This window comes from Aspergillus uvarum, assembly GCF_003184745.1.
Source record: "Aspergillus uvarum CBS 121591 unplaced genomic scaffold BO82scaffold_82, whole genome shotgun sequence".
Lineage (NCBI taxonomy): Eukaryota > Fungi > Ascomycota > Eurotiomycetes > Eurotiales > Aspergillaceae > Aspergillus > Aspergillus uvarum.
This window is the reverse complement of record NW_020291379.1, coordinates 82,981-99,614: the sequence shown is the minus strand read 5'-3', so window position 1 is coordinate 99,614 and position 16,634 is coordinate 82,981. Positions and strand designations below refer to the sequence as shown.

General features: G+C 53.0%; 5 protein-coding genes across 5 annotated transcripts; 3 read left to right on the top strand and 2 right to left on the bottom strand.

The window, feature by feature from the left end:
- Nucleotides 1-27: 27 nt before the first annotated feature.
- BO82DRAFT_378712 (uncharacterized protein) lies at nt 28-7,993 on the bottom strand (the record flags this gene model as incomplete). The annotated part of the gene is made up of 6 exons (XM_025637642.1): nt 28-275; nt 324-1,938; nt 4,333-4,335; nt 6,771; nt 6,902-7,822; nt 7,881-7,993. The coding sequence occupies 6 exons, from the start codon at nt 7,991-7,993 to the stop codon at nt 28-30; spliced, it is 2,901 nt and encodes a 966-aa protein (XP_025486785.1).
- Nucleotides 7,994-8,160: 167 nt separating this feature from the next.
- BO82DRAFT_202910 (SURP domain-containing protein) lies at nt 8,161-11,006 on the top strand. Its single transcript, XM_025630623.1, has one exon. The coding sequence runs from the start codon at nt 8,278-8,280 to the stop codon at nt 10,741-10,743; it is 2,466 nt and encodes an 821-aa protein (XP_025486784.1). The 5' UTR covers nt 8,161-8,277; the 3' UTR covers nt 10,744-11,006.
- Nucleotides 11,007-11,076: 70 nt separating this feature from the next.
- Nucleotides 11,077-11,981, top strand: BO82DRAFT_369256 (nuclear transport factor 2 family protein; the record flags this gene model as incomplete). Its single annotated transcript, XM_025637157.1, has 6 exons — nt 11,077-11,080; nt 11,255-11,275; nt 11,376-11,440; nt 11,506-11,577; nt 11,662-11,763; nt 11,871-11,981. 6 exons carry the CDS (start codon nt 11,077-11,079, stop codon nt 11,979-11,981), a joined length of 375 nt encoding a protein of 124 aa, XP_025486783.1.
- A 476-nt stretch (nt 11,982-12,457) lies between these two features.
- BO82DRAFT_387215 (PQ-loop repeat-containing protein) lies at nt 12,458-14,303 on the bottom strand. The gene is made up of 3 exons (XM_025638296.1): nt 13,786-14,303; nt 13,451-13,708; nt 12,458-13,381 (listed from the first exon to the last, which is right to left on the bottom strand). Exons 1-3 carry the CDS (start codon nt 13,851-13,853, stop codon nt 12,769-12,771), a joined length of 939 nt encoding a protein of 312 aa, XP_025486782.1. The 5' UTR covers nt 13,854-14,303; the 3' UTR covers nt 12,458-12,768.
- A 471-nt stretch (nt 14,304-14,774) lies between these two features.
- Nucleotides 14,775-16,570, top strand: ish1 (double-strand break repair enhancer MSC1; the record flags this gene model as incomplete). Its single annotated transcript, XM_025638295.1, has 4 exons — nt 14,775-14,859; nt 14,916-14,966; nt 15,023-15,170; nt 15,223-16,570. 4 exons carry the CDS (start codon nt 14,775-14,777, stop codon nt 16,568-16,570), a joined length of 1,632 nt encoding a protein of 543 aa, XP_025486781.1.
- Between the last annotated feature and the right edge of the window lie 64 nt (nt 16,571-16,634).

The window sequence follows — 16,634 nt, the reverse complement described above, 5'->3', positions numbered from 1 at the left end:
CAGCCCAGAGATGCCGGATCGGCTATATCATTCGGTCAATGACACGCAGTAGCAGACGCTCTGGTACTCGGCCTTCGCTGTATAAGTTTGTGTTGAGCCGGTGACTTGGATCGTTGTTGTGGGTGTAGGCTGTAACTCCTTGACCTGGACAGTCTCCTGGGATATGGGACCAACTGACCCGTCATCAAGCACTTGCATCTGTTGACAATAAGGACTAGGGGCACCGGGGTTTTCTCGTTTTTCTTCCATTTTGATCCGGCGGGGATAGTCGGATACTGCATCCCGCTTAGAATTCGTGTTTGTGTTTGAACTGGAACCCGAACCCGAGCTCGAGCTACCTCCCGTGGTTTGAACATAACTCGATGACGTGGCGGTCGCGCTGTATTGGGCATCCTTGGTGGTCTCATTGATGTATAAGAAGAATTCGATTATGGTACTGTTCCACCAGCAGAACCACGGCTTATCTCCTGCTTTGGCTACATCCTTGCGAACAAGCATGGTAGCCAACAGTTCATCCTCAGACAATGAGCGTTTCGATGACGCGTGCGTTGGGAATGAATCTTGAGGCACCACGACCAGCTTGTCGAAGGTGGTCCAAAAGTGCAAAGCGGGCCCGAAACTGGCATCGTTGAGGTCATATGCCATTGAAAGATTCTGTGTCGGGTTGGAAAGAACCGGTGCTTGAGCTCCATAGCTAAGACTTGACGAGTACGTAGTATCTTCAAACGTGATCGAACGTTGGCTATCTGTGCCTCCAACAGCGACAGGGATATCTCCCGAATTCATGCAGGACCATGTAACTCGGTAATCCGACTCCGCGACGCAAAATTTGGACTGGTTCTTCGGAGATGCCGGAATAACGTATTGGCCAGTAGGTAGGGCCAGCAAGTTGATTGGAGTAGATGTAACCGGAGTCGCATCCATCTTTGGGGTGACAGTTGACGTGACAATATGCGGGCCGCTGGGCTGCTTGTGTTCCTGATCCGCTGCCTTCTTCGCCCCGAGCACACCACCAATGACACCTCCAATGCATCCTCCCACAAGCATTACCACCCCCACCAAAACGATCGTCCAAATGGGCAGCCCGCAGCAGGCTTTCTTTTTACCCTTTCTCTTCAACTTCTCTTCGAATGCCATGATTCCGGTTAGCGGAGGCTCTTCAGATTGTGAGTTACTTCGTGCACTCATCCGGTTTGGTTCCTCCAAAGGCACATTAGTTGATGTAACCTCCGACATGGGTGGACCTGCACGCTCATTGTGGAGGGTCTCGTCCGACGTGATGCCAGCATCATTGACGGGCGCAAACGTCCCCTCTACCTTGGGGACGGCATTTTCGGGATAGCGGGAGTAAGGTGGAAGCTGTTCTGTGTGTCCATCAGGGCCAATCAAATCCCCGACGTCATCATCTGCCCGACCGGGCGGTCGTTGGTATGCTTGATTGTGGCCGGGAAAGCCAAGGGGGACCATGGAGTTGTCCATCATAGGAGGTTCCAATATCGCATTGTCCATGGCACTGTCCAAGTCTTCCTCCGGGACCACATTCTGGGTGTACATCGCATACGGATGTTGCGGTCCACTGGCATCTTCCAACGGTTGGTCCACGGGGCGTACAGTTGATGCGGTCGCTACACTTGGGGAGCGACTGACACCGACCTGCGGGTACATCGCATACGGATGGCTGGGACCGGTTGCCCCAGTGTAAGGACTCATGGCCCGAACGGGTATCGAAAAGCGCGACGAGATACTCTGACTGCGAGCTGTGGTGGAAGGTGTAGTAGACGCGACGGAATTGCGATTCGCAAAGTCCACCCCCTTAGGAGGAAGACTCGACCGGTGCGGAGTTTCATCGAATGACACTCGTGCCTCATCCCCAAAAGGGTCCTCCGTCAGATCCGCATCGATGGGAATGGTGTTGTAGGTTTTCTGCTGCGATTGTTGCTGTTGAGGCACTGATCCGCGTAAGGTATTATAGGAATTGGTGGAAGAAATGGATGGACGTCGAGAAGTGAAGGTAGTGTGTTCAGAGTCAAGGGGTTCGAGTGAGTATTCATCGGAAAAGACGTTAGGATTGGAGGAGCGAGCCGAAAGCGAGCGACGATGCATTGACTCGACTTCGTTCACCGGGCTAAAGCGTGGCGTGGATCGTTGAGAGGATTGCGAGAAAGAGCGAGAATGGTCGGATGATAGACGCCCAGACATGGCGATGGACAGCCCTGTCGGGCTACCTATCTGATTTGGTCAACCTCTCAGGAGGAAACCGGGTCAGTCACCTGAGTGGACTGAGAACCGGGGAGAATGGGAGGCGCCGAAAAGAGCGACGAGGGGGAGGGAGAAAGGAGAGAACGGTCGGCGAAAGAATGATGAGAGGATGGGACAGTGAGTGCCTAAGGGACTGTCGAGATGGGACGAGCGAGAGAGATAGTCGAGAAGGCGAAATAAAAACGAACCGAGATGAGGTGGTAGAAAGTAGTGGTAATCGTGGTTAGGTTGGGAGGGTAGAAGGGAAAGTGGTGGTGGTGGTAGTTAGTGGTGATGAGAGTGGAGGTTGAATGAATGGGAGGAGGGAGGCCCGGGGAGCGGGCGAGGATGAGGTGAGACTACTAGTTACTCGTACCGACTCAGTACGTAGAAGAGGGCGTCCGGGCTGCCTGAGGAAGAAAAGGACCGTTCCCGACCGGGACTAGCGCGAGCTTTTCCCGGGCGAAACTGAAAAGTCACTCAATGACTGGGAACGAGCGAAAAGAGAAGGCAAAAAAAGTGGGTTTTTGGAGACAGTTCCAACTCCCAAGACGATCTCTGGTCGGGCTTAGGTTGGTCCTGGCTGCAAAAGTTGGAAATTTTGGTTGTACACAAAGTCAAGACAAAACACTTCATCGAGGATGAAGTACTGTACAGAGTACAGAGTACAGAAAACTATTTACAGAACGATTAACACACATACGCCTGTTTGCGACGATTGCTATTCTCATCCGGGGGGTGGTTCTATTATTATGAATTTCGGATGTCTCCTGTTTACTCAGAGCTGCTGCGCCTCACCACCGCAAGTACATGTACGGAGGAAATAAGTAAAATAACAACAGTGTTCGTACACAGCTTTTGCCTGTAACAGACTAAATGCCCAGTAGCTGCTCTGTATTGAAAACAAGTGGGCAAGTGGGCACTTCAAGTAAGGTACAAAACACCACTACTCAAAGGACCACTTGTAGTCTCACACTGGTGACGGGCAGGCAGAATGGCCCTAGGGCGATTGATACTCGGAAATACTCAGTACGTAGCAAGCTTGGATCGAATCGTTCAGCATTGATAACCCGACACATCATGGATTCTCGAAAGCCTTAACAGGTTGACATGAGGGAAGGTAGAAATTGAGTCGACCGAAGAGAAACATCTCCACTGCAGTGTCGTCAGAGGCGCTTTCACAAATCGACTGACAGGCACTTTCGAATGCTAGCGATTTGACTTTCCAACGGATAAAGATTTTATCTTTCCTTACACAGTGGACTTCACTTTTCGTCGAACAGCCCAGTTAAATGGAACCGCCAGGGACAAGAGATCCGTCCATCATCCCCTTTGGGCAACAATCGCCTGAACTCGGACGACTTCCATCTGGAATAATGGACGAGGGTAGGTTTGGGGGGGGGGGGGAATATCACACCCTAACCTGGCTATCGACCATTGTTCTGGATGGGGGAAGGGGGGCAAGAAGGCTTCCACTCAGCAGCAGCAGCAGCAGCAGCAGATGTGGTCTACTGTAGGATCAGGTTCAGGCTTCCAGCAACAAGGGATTGGTTTAAGGTGGAACCGCCAGAACCGTAGCCAATTCAGTTCCAAAAGATAGCGCAGTGCCTGGCACCGAAAAGTCTATCTGGCCGAATTCGGAAACGCGGGCGTGAACCCTTGATTGGCACTCAATGCTATGATCAGCGCACATTGCATCATGACCCTCTCCTTTCACAGCTGGATGGTTTTGGCCGGCCATTATATCACCTGGTATGAGAAAGCGGTTGCTTGTCTGTCCGTTTGCATGCTTGACCTGAGAACGGCCCATACTGGCCTTAGATTTGATCTCGTGACCGTTCGATTGATCCCTTCTACACGTGGCACTGTTGTTCTCCCTAGCCTGGGTAGAGATTAATTGTGGGCAGTGACTCGCTACCGTGCACAGGGTCTTATCGGGTGTGGCTTCAGGGCCAGAGAACGAACCAGGGCTCTGATGCTACGATTCAGCCAGCAACCACTAACCACTGTCTAGATGCGCGGGTACCTTTTTCAACAGCGAAAGAAAGAAAAGGGAAGGGGAGGAAACATTGGTAGACAGGGAAAACAACATACAGTCTAGACCTTGTCATTATAGCTGCGACAACAACCCAGAGATCCCTATCCCTGGCCCAACCGTTCAATGAAGAGACAATGAGCTAATATTGCCGAGCAGAGAAAGTCGAAGTATTTGCCTGGCCGTCGTTATAAAGTCGTTATAATAATGGCCCACAGGGCAGGCCTTTTTCTCCGCAGTCGTGGTTCTACTTTATAATGATCTAGGCCTTCCCTCATTGGGGCTAGATATTTGATGCGAATACTCCGTACTCCGCACTCGGGACCAAAGTCGCAATATCCACAACCGACAAGGGCAAGGCTCATCTGACTTCAGATGCAGAGACTCTGGGTCCGAACCCGCCGCTGCACATGTGCTTCTAGTGCTCATTTTGGCATTCTCTTAGAGAAAAGGGAAAGCGACCCCCGCAAGGCTGGAGCGCGATTTGGACAGACCGGTAGCCTGTCAGTACATGTGCCGACTTTTTGGGAGCCTAAAACCTCGCCAGAACTCAATTCAACTTATGTGCCTGTTCCAGAGGCACCATAGGAAGTTAAAGATCCTCGAGCTCGAGCTAGTCTTCAAGCTCAGCCGAGATTGGACCAACCAAATCGGAAGATAGAGGTAAACGATGGACGCGGTATGAAGCGGCTGTCGTTAGCAAAGCGATTCGGATGACAGCGTCTATGAGACTGAGCTTAAAACTGAATATATGTCACATTGACCATTCATGACTGTTTCGCTAGCTCGAGACTAAAGAAGAAGTTTAGTAGGTAGGTATATGCCACTGCCTTGCATGTTTAAATTCTTGAGATTCATGGCGATTGATATCAATGGTCGGAGAACACAGTCATGTGGATTACTCAATATATCAGACACTATTTGAACGCGGAGATCATCTATAGATTGGTATGAGTAGATTTCGGGGTCACCGCCGTGGCTGAATTGCTCACTAAGCGGGATTTTCGATTCCACTGTATGAGTAGCAAGTAAATTCGTCCATGGATTGACCGACAGGCATTATGCAAAAACTCTATCCTCCTATCAGACTGGCTGAAGGCTGGTCGTTCCTTCGATACAAAGTGCTAGTGCACCAAGGATACACCGCAACAGTGGATCGGACGGTGGAGACTCTCTGGTCAGACTTGGCCAGTCCCAATGTGCAGTCGGATAGGACCCAGGATATGTGACAACAATCCTCGACATGAATTCGGTACGTTTTACGCATGGATAAAGGAGACGAATTGGACAATGTCTATTGGAGTTTCCCAGACAGAGAGACAACGTGGCGGCGGCCCACCAGAAATGCATGTTACAACCCAGTTCAACTATTCGAACCCCATTAAAATGCTTCTGATTTCAGATGCCCTTTTCCAAGTATCCTGGATAATTGCGGGGAAGGATGGAGACACATCAGGTAAATCGAATGACACAGAGAGGGACGGTCTTACTATTTTTTTCCCTCGCGAATTCTGTCGGCACTTAAACTCATCCGTAATTAGAAGATGGTCATGGGACAAGCCTATATCGTCGAATTAGCGACAGATGTCGAAAATCGTATTTCTGCATGGCGTTCTATCATGCCCAGCCTGGTGTTCGGACCTGCCTACTTTAGGTGGATCGGACATAGGGCTGTATGTCTGCCCCTCATGGTCTGCCTCGGGCTGAACTCCCAGCCCATTCTAATTCAATCAGCCCACCACCGAGATCGGTCCAGATTACAATTGCTACTGGTTACCACATTAAAGGCTAGACAATCGCGATTGTTTCCAACCCACTAAGGCCCCCCCCGTACTCTCCTTCCGCAGATTCGCCGATCAAGCACCGAACAGTTGCTTTTGCATCATACTGGGTCCGGGGACCCAAAGGCCATAACCATCCAGGCTCACTGGAAGGCACCGGTGGTCCTCTTGCGCAAACAGGTCTATCTAGGCCTGGCTGTCTTCTGTCGCCCATCGAAACGTTCTCTCGGCTCTTAATGACTGCATGAGACAACCCATGAAAATGGCAATGCGTGGCCTGCGGAGTAAGTGTTCATCAAGCCGCTACTGCTATCGAATCCCACAGGCCGTATTGCCGCCGGGAAAGAAACTTTCGGCATCAAACGGATATATTTTCATTCAATGCGATATGCTTGGCACATATGTGTGGTAGGATAATATGATACGTTCATCCGAGGACAAGACTTTCTGTAGGGCCTGAAACGAAGGGGGGGGGCTTTCATCACGACGCATTTGACCGGCGCCAGTCCAGAACGCTCGGCCTCGCGCGAGAGCAAGGACTCTCCAATAATGCCACGCAAGTTCGATGATTCAAGTATGCAATAGAAGAAACCAGACCAATACCACAAACTTAGCTACGTGATGTAAGTTAGTGTACAGGGGCGGGGACTTCGTCAGCTGTGCTGAATCGGCCTATTGCCTAATCCCAGCCTGACATGACCCGTCAAGTCACATACCCTATCATCGTGAAGTCTGTATCTACAATCACGGCTGTCTCTTCAAGGCTAGAATATCAGATAATCTGACTGGTCCTTTCTGGCCCCAGCCTCCTGCTCCACTCTGAACTGCCGGCCGGACACGCAAGTACCAGGCCCATGCACGTCGGTCTAATTCGTCCCGGGCGAGACTGGAGGCCCAGGACTGGAAGACAATGTGAATGGCGCGTAGAAGATGCGCGAGACATTCCTCCTTTTCTGCTTCCAACAGGGAGGCATTCTTTGCGGCTGTCCTGCGTGAGGGTACGTCTTCATCAGAAGCCTTGGTGAATGCCTTATGCAAATATGATCGTGCTGAATCAGGAGTGAAGATGGGCAAAGGCTTGTCCACTTTCACATCCTGGTCTGAGCTCTGGGCTTTCCGCATGGCCTCCGTATCGATACCCCAGAGTGGCGGTGCCTTGTCTGATTCGTCCTGGGACACATGTCCCAAAACATCATCGGATACGACAGGAGCGTTCGCATCCGGCTCAGTGCCTTTATTCGGCGGCCGACCCTCTCTCGAGTCATAGTCCCATCTCTTCAACACCTTCACCTCTCTGCCCAAGACCCTCACCACCGGCTGGCCCTCTCCCCATCCTTCTTCTTCAGCGGAGGGTTCACTCTCAATGCCCAAGCTCACGGCTTTGGATCGACTGTTAGCACTTACCACAGCCTGAGCAAGACTCAGTCTGCTAGAAATCGGCTGCTCGGGCATTGTGTATCTTAACACGCACACAGCAAATGCAAGCACGAGTGGTGCTCGGTTCGTGATCAGGGTAATGTTGGACAGATCTTCTTCTGGAATGCTCGACTCGGGAAGAGCCAGCGCACATTCTGTGTCAAAGGGGGTGCTGGATTCAAGTGTGCGAGAAGGACCTTTGACTCTTTTTGAGGGAGCCGGGGTGTCTTCAGCAGATGAGCCTCGCTTTTTGCACACTCTCTTTGCTGCGTTCATGACTTGTTTGGCCAGCTTGTCATCCTTAAAGATGTTCTGGAGAACTTTGAGTTCTGATTTAGAGATCTGCTCAGGACTAGGCGACTATCAGATAGATTGCTATGTTTATATCCGGATCTCAGAACAGGTCATACGTTATTAGGCCGGCCTTCTGAAGTTCCATGACTTTACCCATTGCGGACGCAAGTGGCATTTTGGCATCCTGTGATAGGAAGCGAAGTAAAGATTGTACCTGAGCCGCCGCCATTGTAATCAAAATGTAATCGAAATGAAGAGTTCGATGCAACTTGAGCGGATGGAAACTTGCAGTATGCAGGATAAAGTGAGGCAAGATGCTTGGCTGAGGGTAGAGTGAACTTACTCATACTTCTTCCTTCGAAGCGTATTCAGTGCCTTAGGCAACAAACCAGCAGCCTCCCGCCTCCGCTCCGATCAGCTTCCACCCGCAGGTAAGGTAACTCCGCGCTTCATTGTCTCAACTTCCGTGGTCTCCGCAACAAGGAACCCTGCTGCGACCGCAGCCTCGTCACCATGTCGGACGACTCCAAATTGAAAGCCTTCCCCGACATCTCAGCCAAACTATCGGCTATCCCCAAGAAATCGCTGTTCGAGCGCCAGAAGGCCGAAGCCGAAGCCAAACGAGCCCGAGAGCAAGCCGAAACCGCGGCTGTTTACGAGGACTTTGTCAAGTCGTTCGAGGATGACTCGCACGGCGGTCCCGACAGACCCTCTGCCGATGGACGACTGAACCGCTTTCCGCACAAAAATCAAGGGTTTGCAGGTGGCCCTGGTAGACGGCACTTCACAGGCTCCGGTCCGCGCCTGAGCGGGCCTGGCACACTGGGACCCCCTCCGCCGTCGCTGTCGCGAAAGCGCAACCACGAAGGCTTCCCACCCGCACAACGGAACCGGGACACCGCGCAGGGGATCCTGGGCTTTGAAAATACTGGCCCGGGCCCGTCGGCTGCCGCGTCCGCGTTTCGCGCGTCTGACGACGAGGACGAGGCGACTGCCGATGCGAAGGAGGCGGAGAGGGCGGCGGCCAAACCAACGCTGTACTTGGCCTCATTGCCTCCTGGGACGTCCCCGTCGGTCATCAAATCGATCATCCCCTCGCTTCTGACGGTAGATAATGTCAGGATACTGCATTCGACCCTCCAACAGGCCCCGACCGATCGCAAATCGATCGCTGCCATCGTGACTCTTGCAAATGAGTCTGCCGCCTCGGATATCGATAGCACGGTCAGCGCTCTCCAGAACAAATACCTCGGCTGGGGATACTATCTGTCGATCTCGAGGCATCTGTCCTCTGCGGCTATTAGCTCCACAATGCCGGTGACTGTCAGTCAGTCCTCGACAAGCCCCCTTCCATTTGGGGCCAAGTCTACCCAGCCAGATATTCCCGGACGCTTGAATCGTGCTCCGCCTCCTGGGATGCACCGTGGTGGGTTTGCACCGCCAACGTCGTATAATCCTGCATTTGGGCGCAGCGGCCCGACAACACGGGTTGAGGTCAAAGCACCGTCAGACCTCAAGCAGCTGAGACTGATACATAAGACGCTGGAGAATTTACTGAGCTATGGTCCGGAGTTTGAGGCCTTGCTTATGAGCAGGCCGGAGGTTCAGAGGGATGATAAATGGGCCTGGATCTGGAACGCCCGGAGCGCTGGCGGTGTCTACTATCGGTGGAAGCTATGGGAAGTCTTGACCAACAGTCGACCTACTGGTGGTCGACGGGGCCGGTTTCAACCTCAAAGCCCATCACTTATCTTTGAGGGTGGTGCAAACTGGGTTCCGCCCGAGGCTCATATTAAGTTCGAGTACATTACCAACATGGATGAGTTCGTTACAGACGATGACTACGATTCGTCCGACGAAGAGATGTCGGACTACGAAGACGAGAGACGTGTGGCCGGGGGAGCACCGCCAGCGGAAGGACCGGGTGCTGCTAACGAGGGGTTGGGATACATGAACCCTCTTCAGAAGGCCAAATTGACCCACCTACTCGCCCGACTGCCAACCACTCATGCCAAGCTACGAAAAGGAGATGTTGCCCGTGTTACTGCTTTTGCCATTGAACATGCTGGGGCAGGGGCTGAGGAGGTTGTGGAAATGATTGTTTCCAATATCATCAAACCCTATGCCTTTACGGGGGCCAACCCGGACCGTGAAGTTGAACAAGGACTTGCTCGTAAGGAGCAATTTGGAGAATCCGGCAACGACAACACAGCCGAGGATGGGCGGACGGCCTCGAAAACTCTTGACACGTCCTCTGCTAAGCTGGTGGGTCTGTATCTCGTGTCAGACATCCTCTCTTCTTCTGCCACAAGTGGTGTGCGCCATGCCTGGCGATACAGACAGCTTTTCGAGTCGGCTCTGAAGACGCAGAAAGCATTCGAGCATCTTGGTAGATTGGAGAAAGACTTCGGCTGGGGTCGATTAAAAGCCGAAAAATGGAAGCGCAGCGTTGGCTCTCTTCTCAACTTATGGGAAGGTTGGTGCGTGTTTCCGCAGTCGAGCCAGGAGCAATTCGTCCAGATCTTCGAGAAGCCCCCCCTCACCGAAGAGGAACTGCGAGAGGAGAGAGAGAAGGCTGAAGCCGAACGAGCGGCGAGCGCGTTCTCTAAGAACAAAAACCGCTGGAAGGCAGTTGACGAGGATTCAGCTTCTGGAAAGTTCGATCCCAGTCGCGCTGCGGCAGCCGAACCGGATCGCATGGATGTCGACCAGGTCAAACATGAGTATGCAGCGGTGGAGACTCTAGACGAGGTGTCAATGAGCGACATTGACGGCGAGCCAATGGAGGACAGCGACCTGGATCTATCGGATGGTGAGCCATTGGAAGAAGACCCTTCTGAGGATGAGAGCGAGCCGAACAAACCACCGCCGGAGACAGCAGCTGAAGCGGCAGCCCAACCGCAACCGCAACCTCAGCCTCCAACGCGCAAACCACGGCCTAAAGCAGAGGATATGTTTGCAGACTCAGACTCGGAGTGATTATAGCATTCAACAAACAAGCGGATTACTACCAGTAAACAATGCTTCAGGGAAGCATGGACACGAATACTGTACAGACCGATCGAACAATGTATTGAGTAGCACCATTTACCATTCGAGGCCCGGATAAATGCCTGACAAAAGGTTAAGGCACCAATCTCCTGAATGGGTAAAGTGGGTTTGCCCCACAACCCCCTCGCGACGGAAAGACTTTCGGTGTTGATATCAACCTCGTCTCCTCCCCTCGTTTCTATCCCATTGTCCTATTACCCCCTCAGCCAGCTCTCTGTTTCTAGCCGCCTCCGTCGTCTTTGCAGACTCCCAACCGTCAAAATGTGTAAGTGAATTCCCTCTCTCCGCTATTCAACATGTCTTCTCCATTACTCATCCCCCCGCCAATGTTTGCTGCCCCTCCATGAGGCTCTGTCGGGAGAACCTCTCCATATTCGGCTGCCAATCTGCACCTCAAGTTGCCAGAAAAGAGACTAATGTGATGCGAACCGATTTCTAGCCGCCTTCACTGAAATTGCCCGTATGTGATTATGATGCTTCGATCTATCCTCGCAGAGCCCAGCTCCGCTGTCTCTCTCCGACACCACCGATGAACTTTCGGTCTAACCGCGGGCCAACAGAACAATTCGTCCAGTTCTACTACCAGACCTTCGACGCCGACCGCTCCTCCCTGGCCGGACTCTACGTATGTCCCGCGCATCTCTCTGCTCCAACGCAAGACGACTAACGCAATGGATCTTCGTCTCACAGCGCGACCACTCCATGCTCACCTTCGAGACCAGCTCGATCCAGGGTGTTTCCAGCATCGTTGAGAAGCTGACCGTGAGTTCCCCATAAGACACTCCTTGGAGAAGATGAAGGCCAGGTTGACTAACGCATTGCCATGTGCTTTGTCCCGTTCCGCAGAGCCTCCCCTTCCAGAAGGTCGTCCACAAGGTCAACACCCTCGACGCTCAGCCCTCCAGCCAGGATGGTAGCATCCTGGTCATGGTCACCGGTGCTCTCTTGGTATGACTACTCCTCCCGACCCACCCCATAGATGCTGTGCACATCAGCTCCCACGAACCCGCCGAATCCATCCCCCAAAAAATCTAACCAATTTTCAAACTGCACAGGTCGACGAGGAGCAGAACCCCATGAACTACACCCAGAGCTTCAACCTCATCCCCGAGAACGGCAGCTACTACGTCCAAAACGACATCTTCCGTCTGATCTACAACGCATAAATGGTTTCACTACTGTTTTGTTAAGTATAAAGCGTCGTCGCGCGGTGGGAAGGAAACGCGAGGGGGGGGGGGGGGGCATCAGGCCTGCGGCTTTTCGCGAACGGTTATTTTTTCCTCTTTTTCCTCCGCGAGGGGGGAAAAGGAAAGCTGGTGGTCATAGTCCGCAGATATATGCCCTTTTGAAACGAAGATAATGAATCATTCCAAATTTCTCGGGCTTTGAGGCGAAGAGTGCGAGAGGGGATCCGAGGGGCAGGTTTATCTTGCTTTGCAGCGCGCACACTCAATCAGTTTGGATTGCATGCTGCGGGTCGGTTTTGGGACATGCCCCCTTCTCCCCTGCGCGTCTCTTCGGGGAGAAGCTCTTTTTTTTTTACCCTTATAGTTCTCTTATAGTTGGTCTTGGTGTGTGCGGTGATACTGTGGTTCGTAATTGGGGAGGTGGAGGGGCAGATCTGGTACTTTCTTGGGTGGTGACCTTGTATTCGTGCTCTGTTTGTATTTCATGATGCCTAATGTGTAATGCGCTTGCTTCTGAGTCTAAGACCCGACTGCTCGGACAGACAAATATTACTAGGCGTATACAACATATGTATCCAAGCCAATGGAAATGAGGGTGTATAAACGCCTTTCAAGGAAAGCAGACCACCCAGAACCCCCCTCAAGAGGCCATTGTGATATAAAACCAAATAACCTTTTGAGATTTACATATATCATAGGATCCAAACCCCCCCTAGATCACACCCCGAGTGACACTTGCTGTTCTTTGAGGAGAGAACGAAAGCTTTCACCCCCCAAGAAGCGGCGTCTCCTCGGACGGCTGATCCCGATCCTGGATGTGGCCTTGGCCTTCTTCTCCATCTTCCGCTTCAACACCACGGCCCGGGCCCGGTCCACCATTAGCTGGATTCTTATTCGAGGCGTCCCCTTCATCGTCGTGGCCGTGGCCTTTGTCGGGACCCAGGTACTCGAACCACACGCCCAGCGCCAGCAGCGTCCCCTGCAGACACGCCGTGACGATCAGCACCCCCCAGGTACTCCATCCGGCCCGGCCCAACCGCGCCGCCAGGCTCCCCGCCCACACGAGACTGCCGGGCGTCTGGATGCACATCATCGGGATGCTGAGGCTGCCGACGCAGCGGAGGCGCAGCGTCGTGTAGATCTGCGGGAAGTACTGCACCGAGGCGAGGAGGGCGGCGAGCACGCCGCAGAAGTTGGACCAGGATTGGAGGGCCGCGGGCCGGCGGAGGCCCACGGCCAGGGTGGTGATGAGCATGACGAGGGCGTGGACGATGCAGATCCCTGCGACGGTGAGGGCCGTGCGATAGGTTGGGGTGGTCGGGCGGTGGTTCACGCCGTAGTGCTGGTGGCGGGGGAAGAAGAGGACGAAGAGGAAGAGGCTGGTTTGTGGTTGCGTGGGTTAGTTTATGCCCGTCCGTTAAGCGAACGGGGGGAGGGTGCTTGCTTACATTAGGAAGAAGCAGAGACATTGAGTGCCGACTTGGAGGATTCCTAGAATGGCGGAGAAGCAGCCGAGTCCGCTGATTTGCTTGCAGCACGACATGTCGTGGAGACTTTGTTGTTGGGAGACGACATTGGCGAGAGCGGACGAGCCGGAGGTCGTGCCTAGGAGGACGAAGTAGGGGGAGATTCCGAACGAGGATTTCAACGAGATGATCCGGATGTGCTGGGGGAGGTAGGAGAGCAGAATGCCGAAGACGATTAGACTGGATGGCTTGGGGTTAGAATCGTTGATTTGGTTGTGGCGGTCGTTATATTGGTAGGTATGAGGGGGAGAACGTACATGGAGAGGATGAAATTCTTGTAGTCGGGCGAATCCAGTTGCCCGCATTGTAGGTTGAGGGAGTCCATCTTGGTGAAAAAGAAGCCGATTCTAGGATCGTATGTGTAATGAGAAGGAGGCTGTTGACATGCAAGATGCTCGACGGGATGATGGGAGTTAGAGAGCGATGGGCGGTCTATGAGCCCGGTGCATAGGGGCAGGGAGTGCAGGTCGGGGGTCAATGAGACAGGAGAATTATTGGACTCTAAAACAGCATGTGTCGAACCAGCGCACACGCGTAGTAGAGAGAGTAGACAAATGAGAAGATAACGGATGACTTGTCACCGATCGAGTGCTCGAAGGGGTGAGTGACTGAGCATCTACAGGATGAATGCTTGAATGCTTGAATGGTTTCCTTATCGCCCACTGCATCTCCGCATTCTATCCCAAAACGGTAAGGTCTGTTTGGATATCCATAAGTAGCTAGTGGAAGATCATGTGCCTTGCAGTACGACTCCATGAAGAAGAACACGCTAACACCTCGAAGATCGAAGGAAGTAAGTACATGTAACTATATCATTCGCAGGTCATTGCTGACCCGGTACGACAAAGAAAAGTAAGTACTTCGTACTGGGAGCCACAATTAGCATACAGCTGAAAGCGCCCAGACGCCTCTGCCGACCGACCATGGGCCACCCATTCATCGATGACGCCAGCCGTCGACTGATGGACAGCTCCAGCAACCACATCACTACGTCACTCGGTGATCATCTCAGCGCCGCCTCCCTGATTCCATCCACAGCTCATTCTTCTCTCACAACAATAAATTTATCCTCATCCCTGGTCCTTAACTTCTTCAATTTTCTCTCATCAACGTCCGCGATCATTAACGAGAGTAAGTGGTTCAGCAAAGCTGCAAAGCCATAGAGGCAGCGATAAGCTAATCTTCAATCTCCTCCCGATAAGACTGATACGGCTATAATTTCGACCTTAATCACATTTGAGCCATAATGAAGCTTCATTTGGCTTTCTGCCTAGTCTTCGTACTGGCAACAGCTGAGGCTGTCGGTGCATCCAGCTGGTTCAGCAAGGCTGGTATGTTTAAGTCGAACACATTGGAGTTTACCTCGCCCGCTAATCCATTTCGACAGTATACAACAAATGGCACGAAACTGAGTTGGAAAGATGGCTTGCTGACCACGGTCCGTTATTGACACTTCCTGCGTTCTGGTGAGGTCAGTGCTGATGATGCTTTCAGATATTCCTTATCCCTCGCCTGCCGATCGCAAAGATCTCGAGAGCTTGGTGAAGACAAACTGGGATGCTAAGGTTCAGAAGCCTTTGGGACATGCTGTGGAACAATCTCCGGATCACTGGCACAACGCTAAGGAGTGGCTCTTTGACACGTACGTGTATAACGATAATACTCCCACGGCCTTAGTACTAACGCTCGTCCAGTTGGTCGGACTCCCAGCTCAAGGCCTTCCTTGATCGTCATGGCATTCCCGCTCCTCAGCCTCGCAAGCGTGACACTCTTCTCAAGGCTGTCCGCGAGAACTACGAAACCATTGCCCAAAAGCTTGGCGAAGCCGTTTCTTACCCTGGTAACTGGGTGTATGCTCAGTGGTCTGAGTCTGATTTGAAGGAGTGGCTCGATGAGCGTGGCTGGCCTGTTCCTCAACCCTCCACTCGTGACAAGCTCATCGCCACCGTTCGCCGTAACGCCCGACTGGCTGGACTGCAGGCTAAGGCCATTGCTGCTTCCGCCTCTGCTTCCGCCGACAAGGCTCAGGCTACTTTGAGTGAAGCTTTGTTCAGCGCTTGGTCCGACTCCGACTTGAAGAAGTTCCTTGATGAGCACGGTGTGAAGGTCCCTCAGGGCTCTAAGCGCAACGAGCTTGTAGCTCTGGCGAGGAAGCACCGAGCCTCTCTGGTCAGCCAGGCTTCTACTGCTGCTGCTACCGCTTCTGCAAGCCTCTCCTCCACTGCTAGTGAGTTTATCGGCGCCGCCACCACCAAGGCTGGCAACGAGTACGCCCGCGCCACCGACGCTGCTCAGTACAAGGGCCAGGAAGCCTTTGACTCTCTTATCGGGTCTTGGTCCGATTCTCGTCTCAAGGCATACCTTGATGCCCGCGGTGTTCCCGTGCCTCAAAATGGCAAGCGCGATGAGCTCCTGGCACAGGTCCGTCTGAACGCCCACAAGGCTGCCACTGGCTGGAGTGCCTGGACTTTCGACACCTGGGACACCGAGCACCTGAAGAAGTATCTCGCTTCCATGAATTCGAAGGCTGCCCACCAGGCCGACATTACCCGTGAAGAGCTCGTCAAGCAGGCTCAAGACACCTATGCACAGGCCTCCAAGGCTGGCGGCGACCAGCTGGCTTCTGCTACTTCTTACATGGCTCAGGCTACCGACGTCGCCAAGGACTCTGCTTTTGACCATTGGTCTCATTCCGACCTCAAGGCATACCTTGACTCGTATGGTATCCCCGTCTACCAAGGCTCCAGCATCAACGAGCTCAAGGCCGCGGCCCGCCGCAACGCTGAGTACTTCCGACAAGGAACCTCCACCCCTCAGGGTACCATCCTCGCCAAGCTCCAGGATAAGCTTTCGGACCTGTCCCAGTGGGTTTGGGAGCAGGTGAAGGTTGGAGCCGCAAGCGGCAGGGCCCACGGACAGGAGGCTGCTGAGAAGGCTTCTGAGGTCGCGAAGGAACAAGCCAAAACGCAGGGCTTCAAGGCCGCGGACAAGATGAAAACCAAGGGTGCTGAGGCTTCCGCGAGCCTGCGCAAGGAGTTGTAAAGTGTGATTTTCAGCAATCTGTGGGTGGATTACAAAGGAACTGGGGTATGATGGTGCTGGTGGG

Excerpts from the sequence above, each read along its gene's own strand:
- BO82DRAFT_202910 (XM_025630623.1), top strand. The coding sequence starts at position 8,278 with ATGTCGGACGACTCCAAATTGAAAGCCTTCCCCGACATCTCAGCCAAA.
- BO82DRAFT_387215 (XM_025638296.1), bottom strand. The coding sequence starts at position 13,853 with ATGGACTCCCTCAACCTACAATGCGGGCAACTGGATTCGCCCGACTAC. Across the intron at positions 13,709-13,785 it reads AAGAATTTCATCCTCTCCAT|TCTAATCGTCTTCGGCATTC; the intron begins GTACGTTCTCCC and ends CAAGCCATCCAG. Across the intron at positions 13,382-13,450 it reads TGTCTCTGCTTCTTCCTAAT|CCTCTTCCTCTTCGTCCTCT; the intron begins GTAAGCAAGCAC and ends ACCACAAACCAG.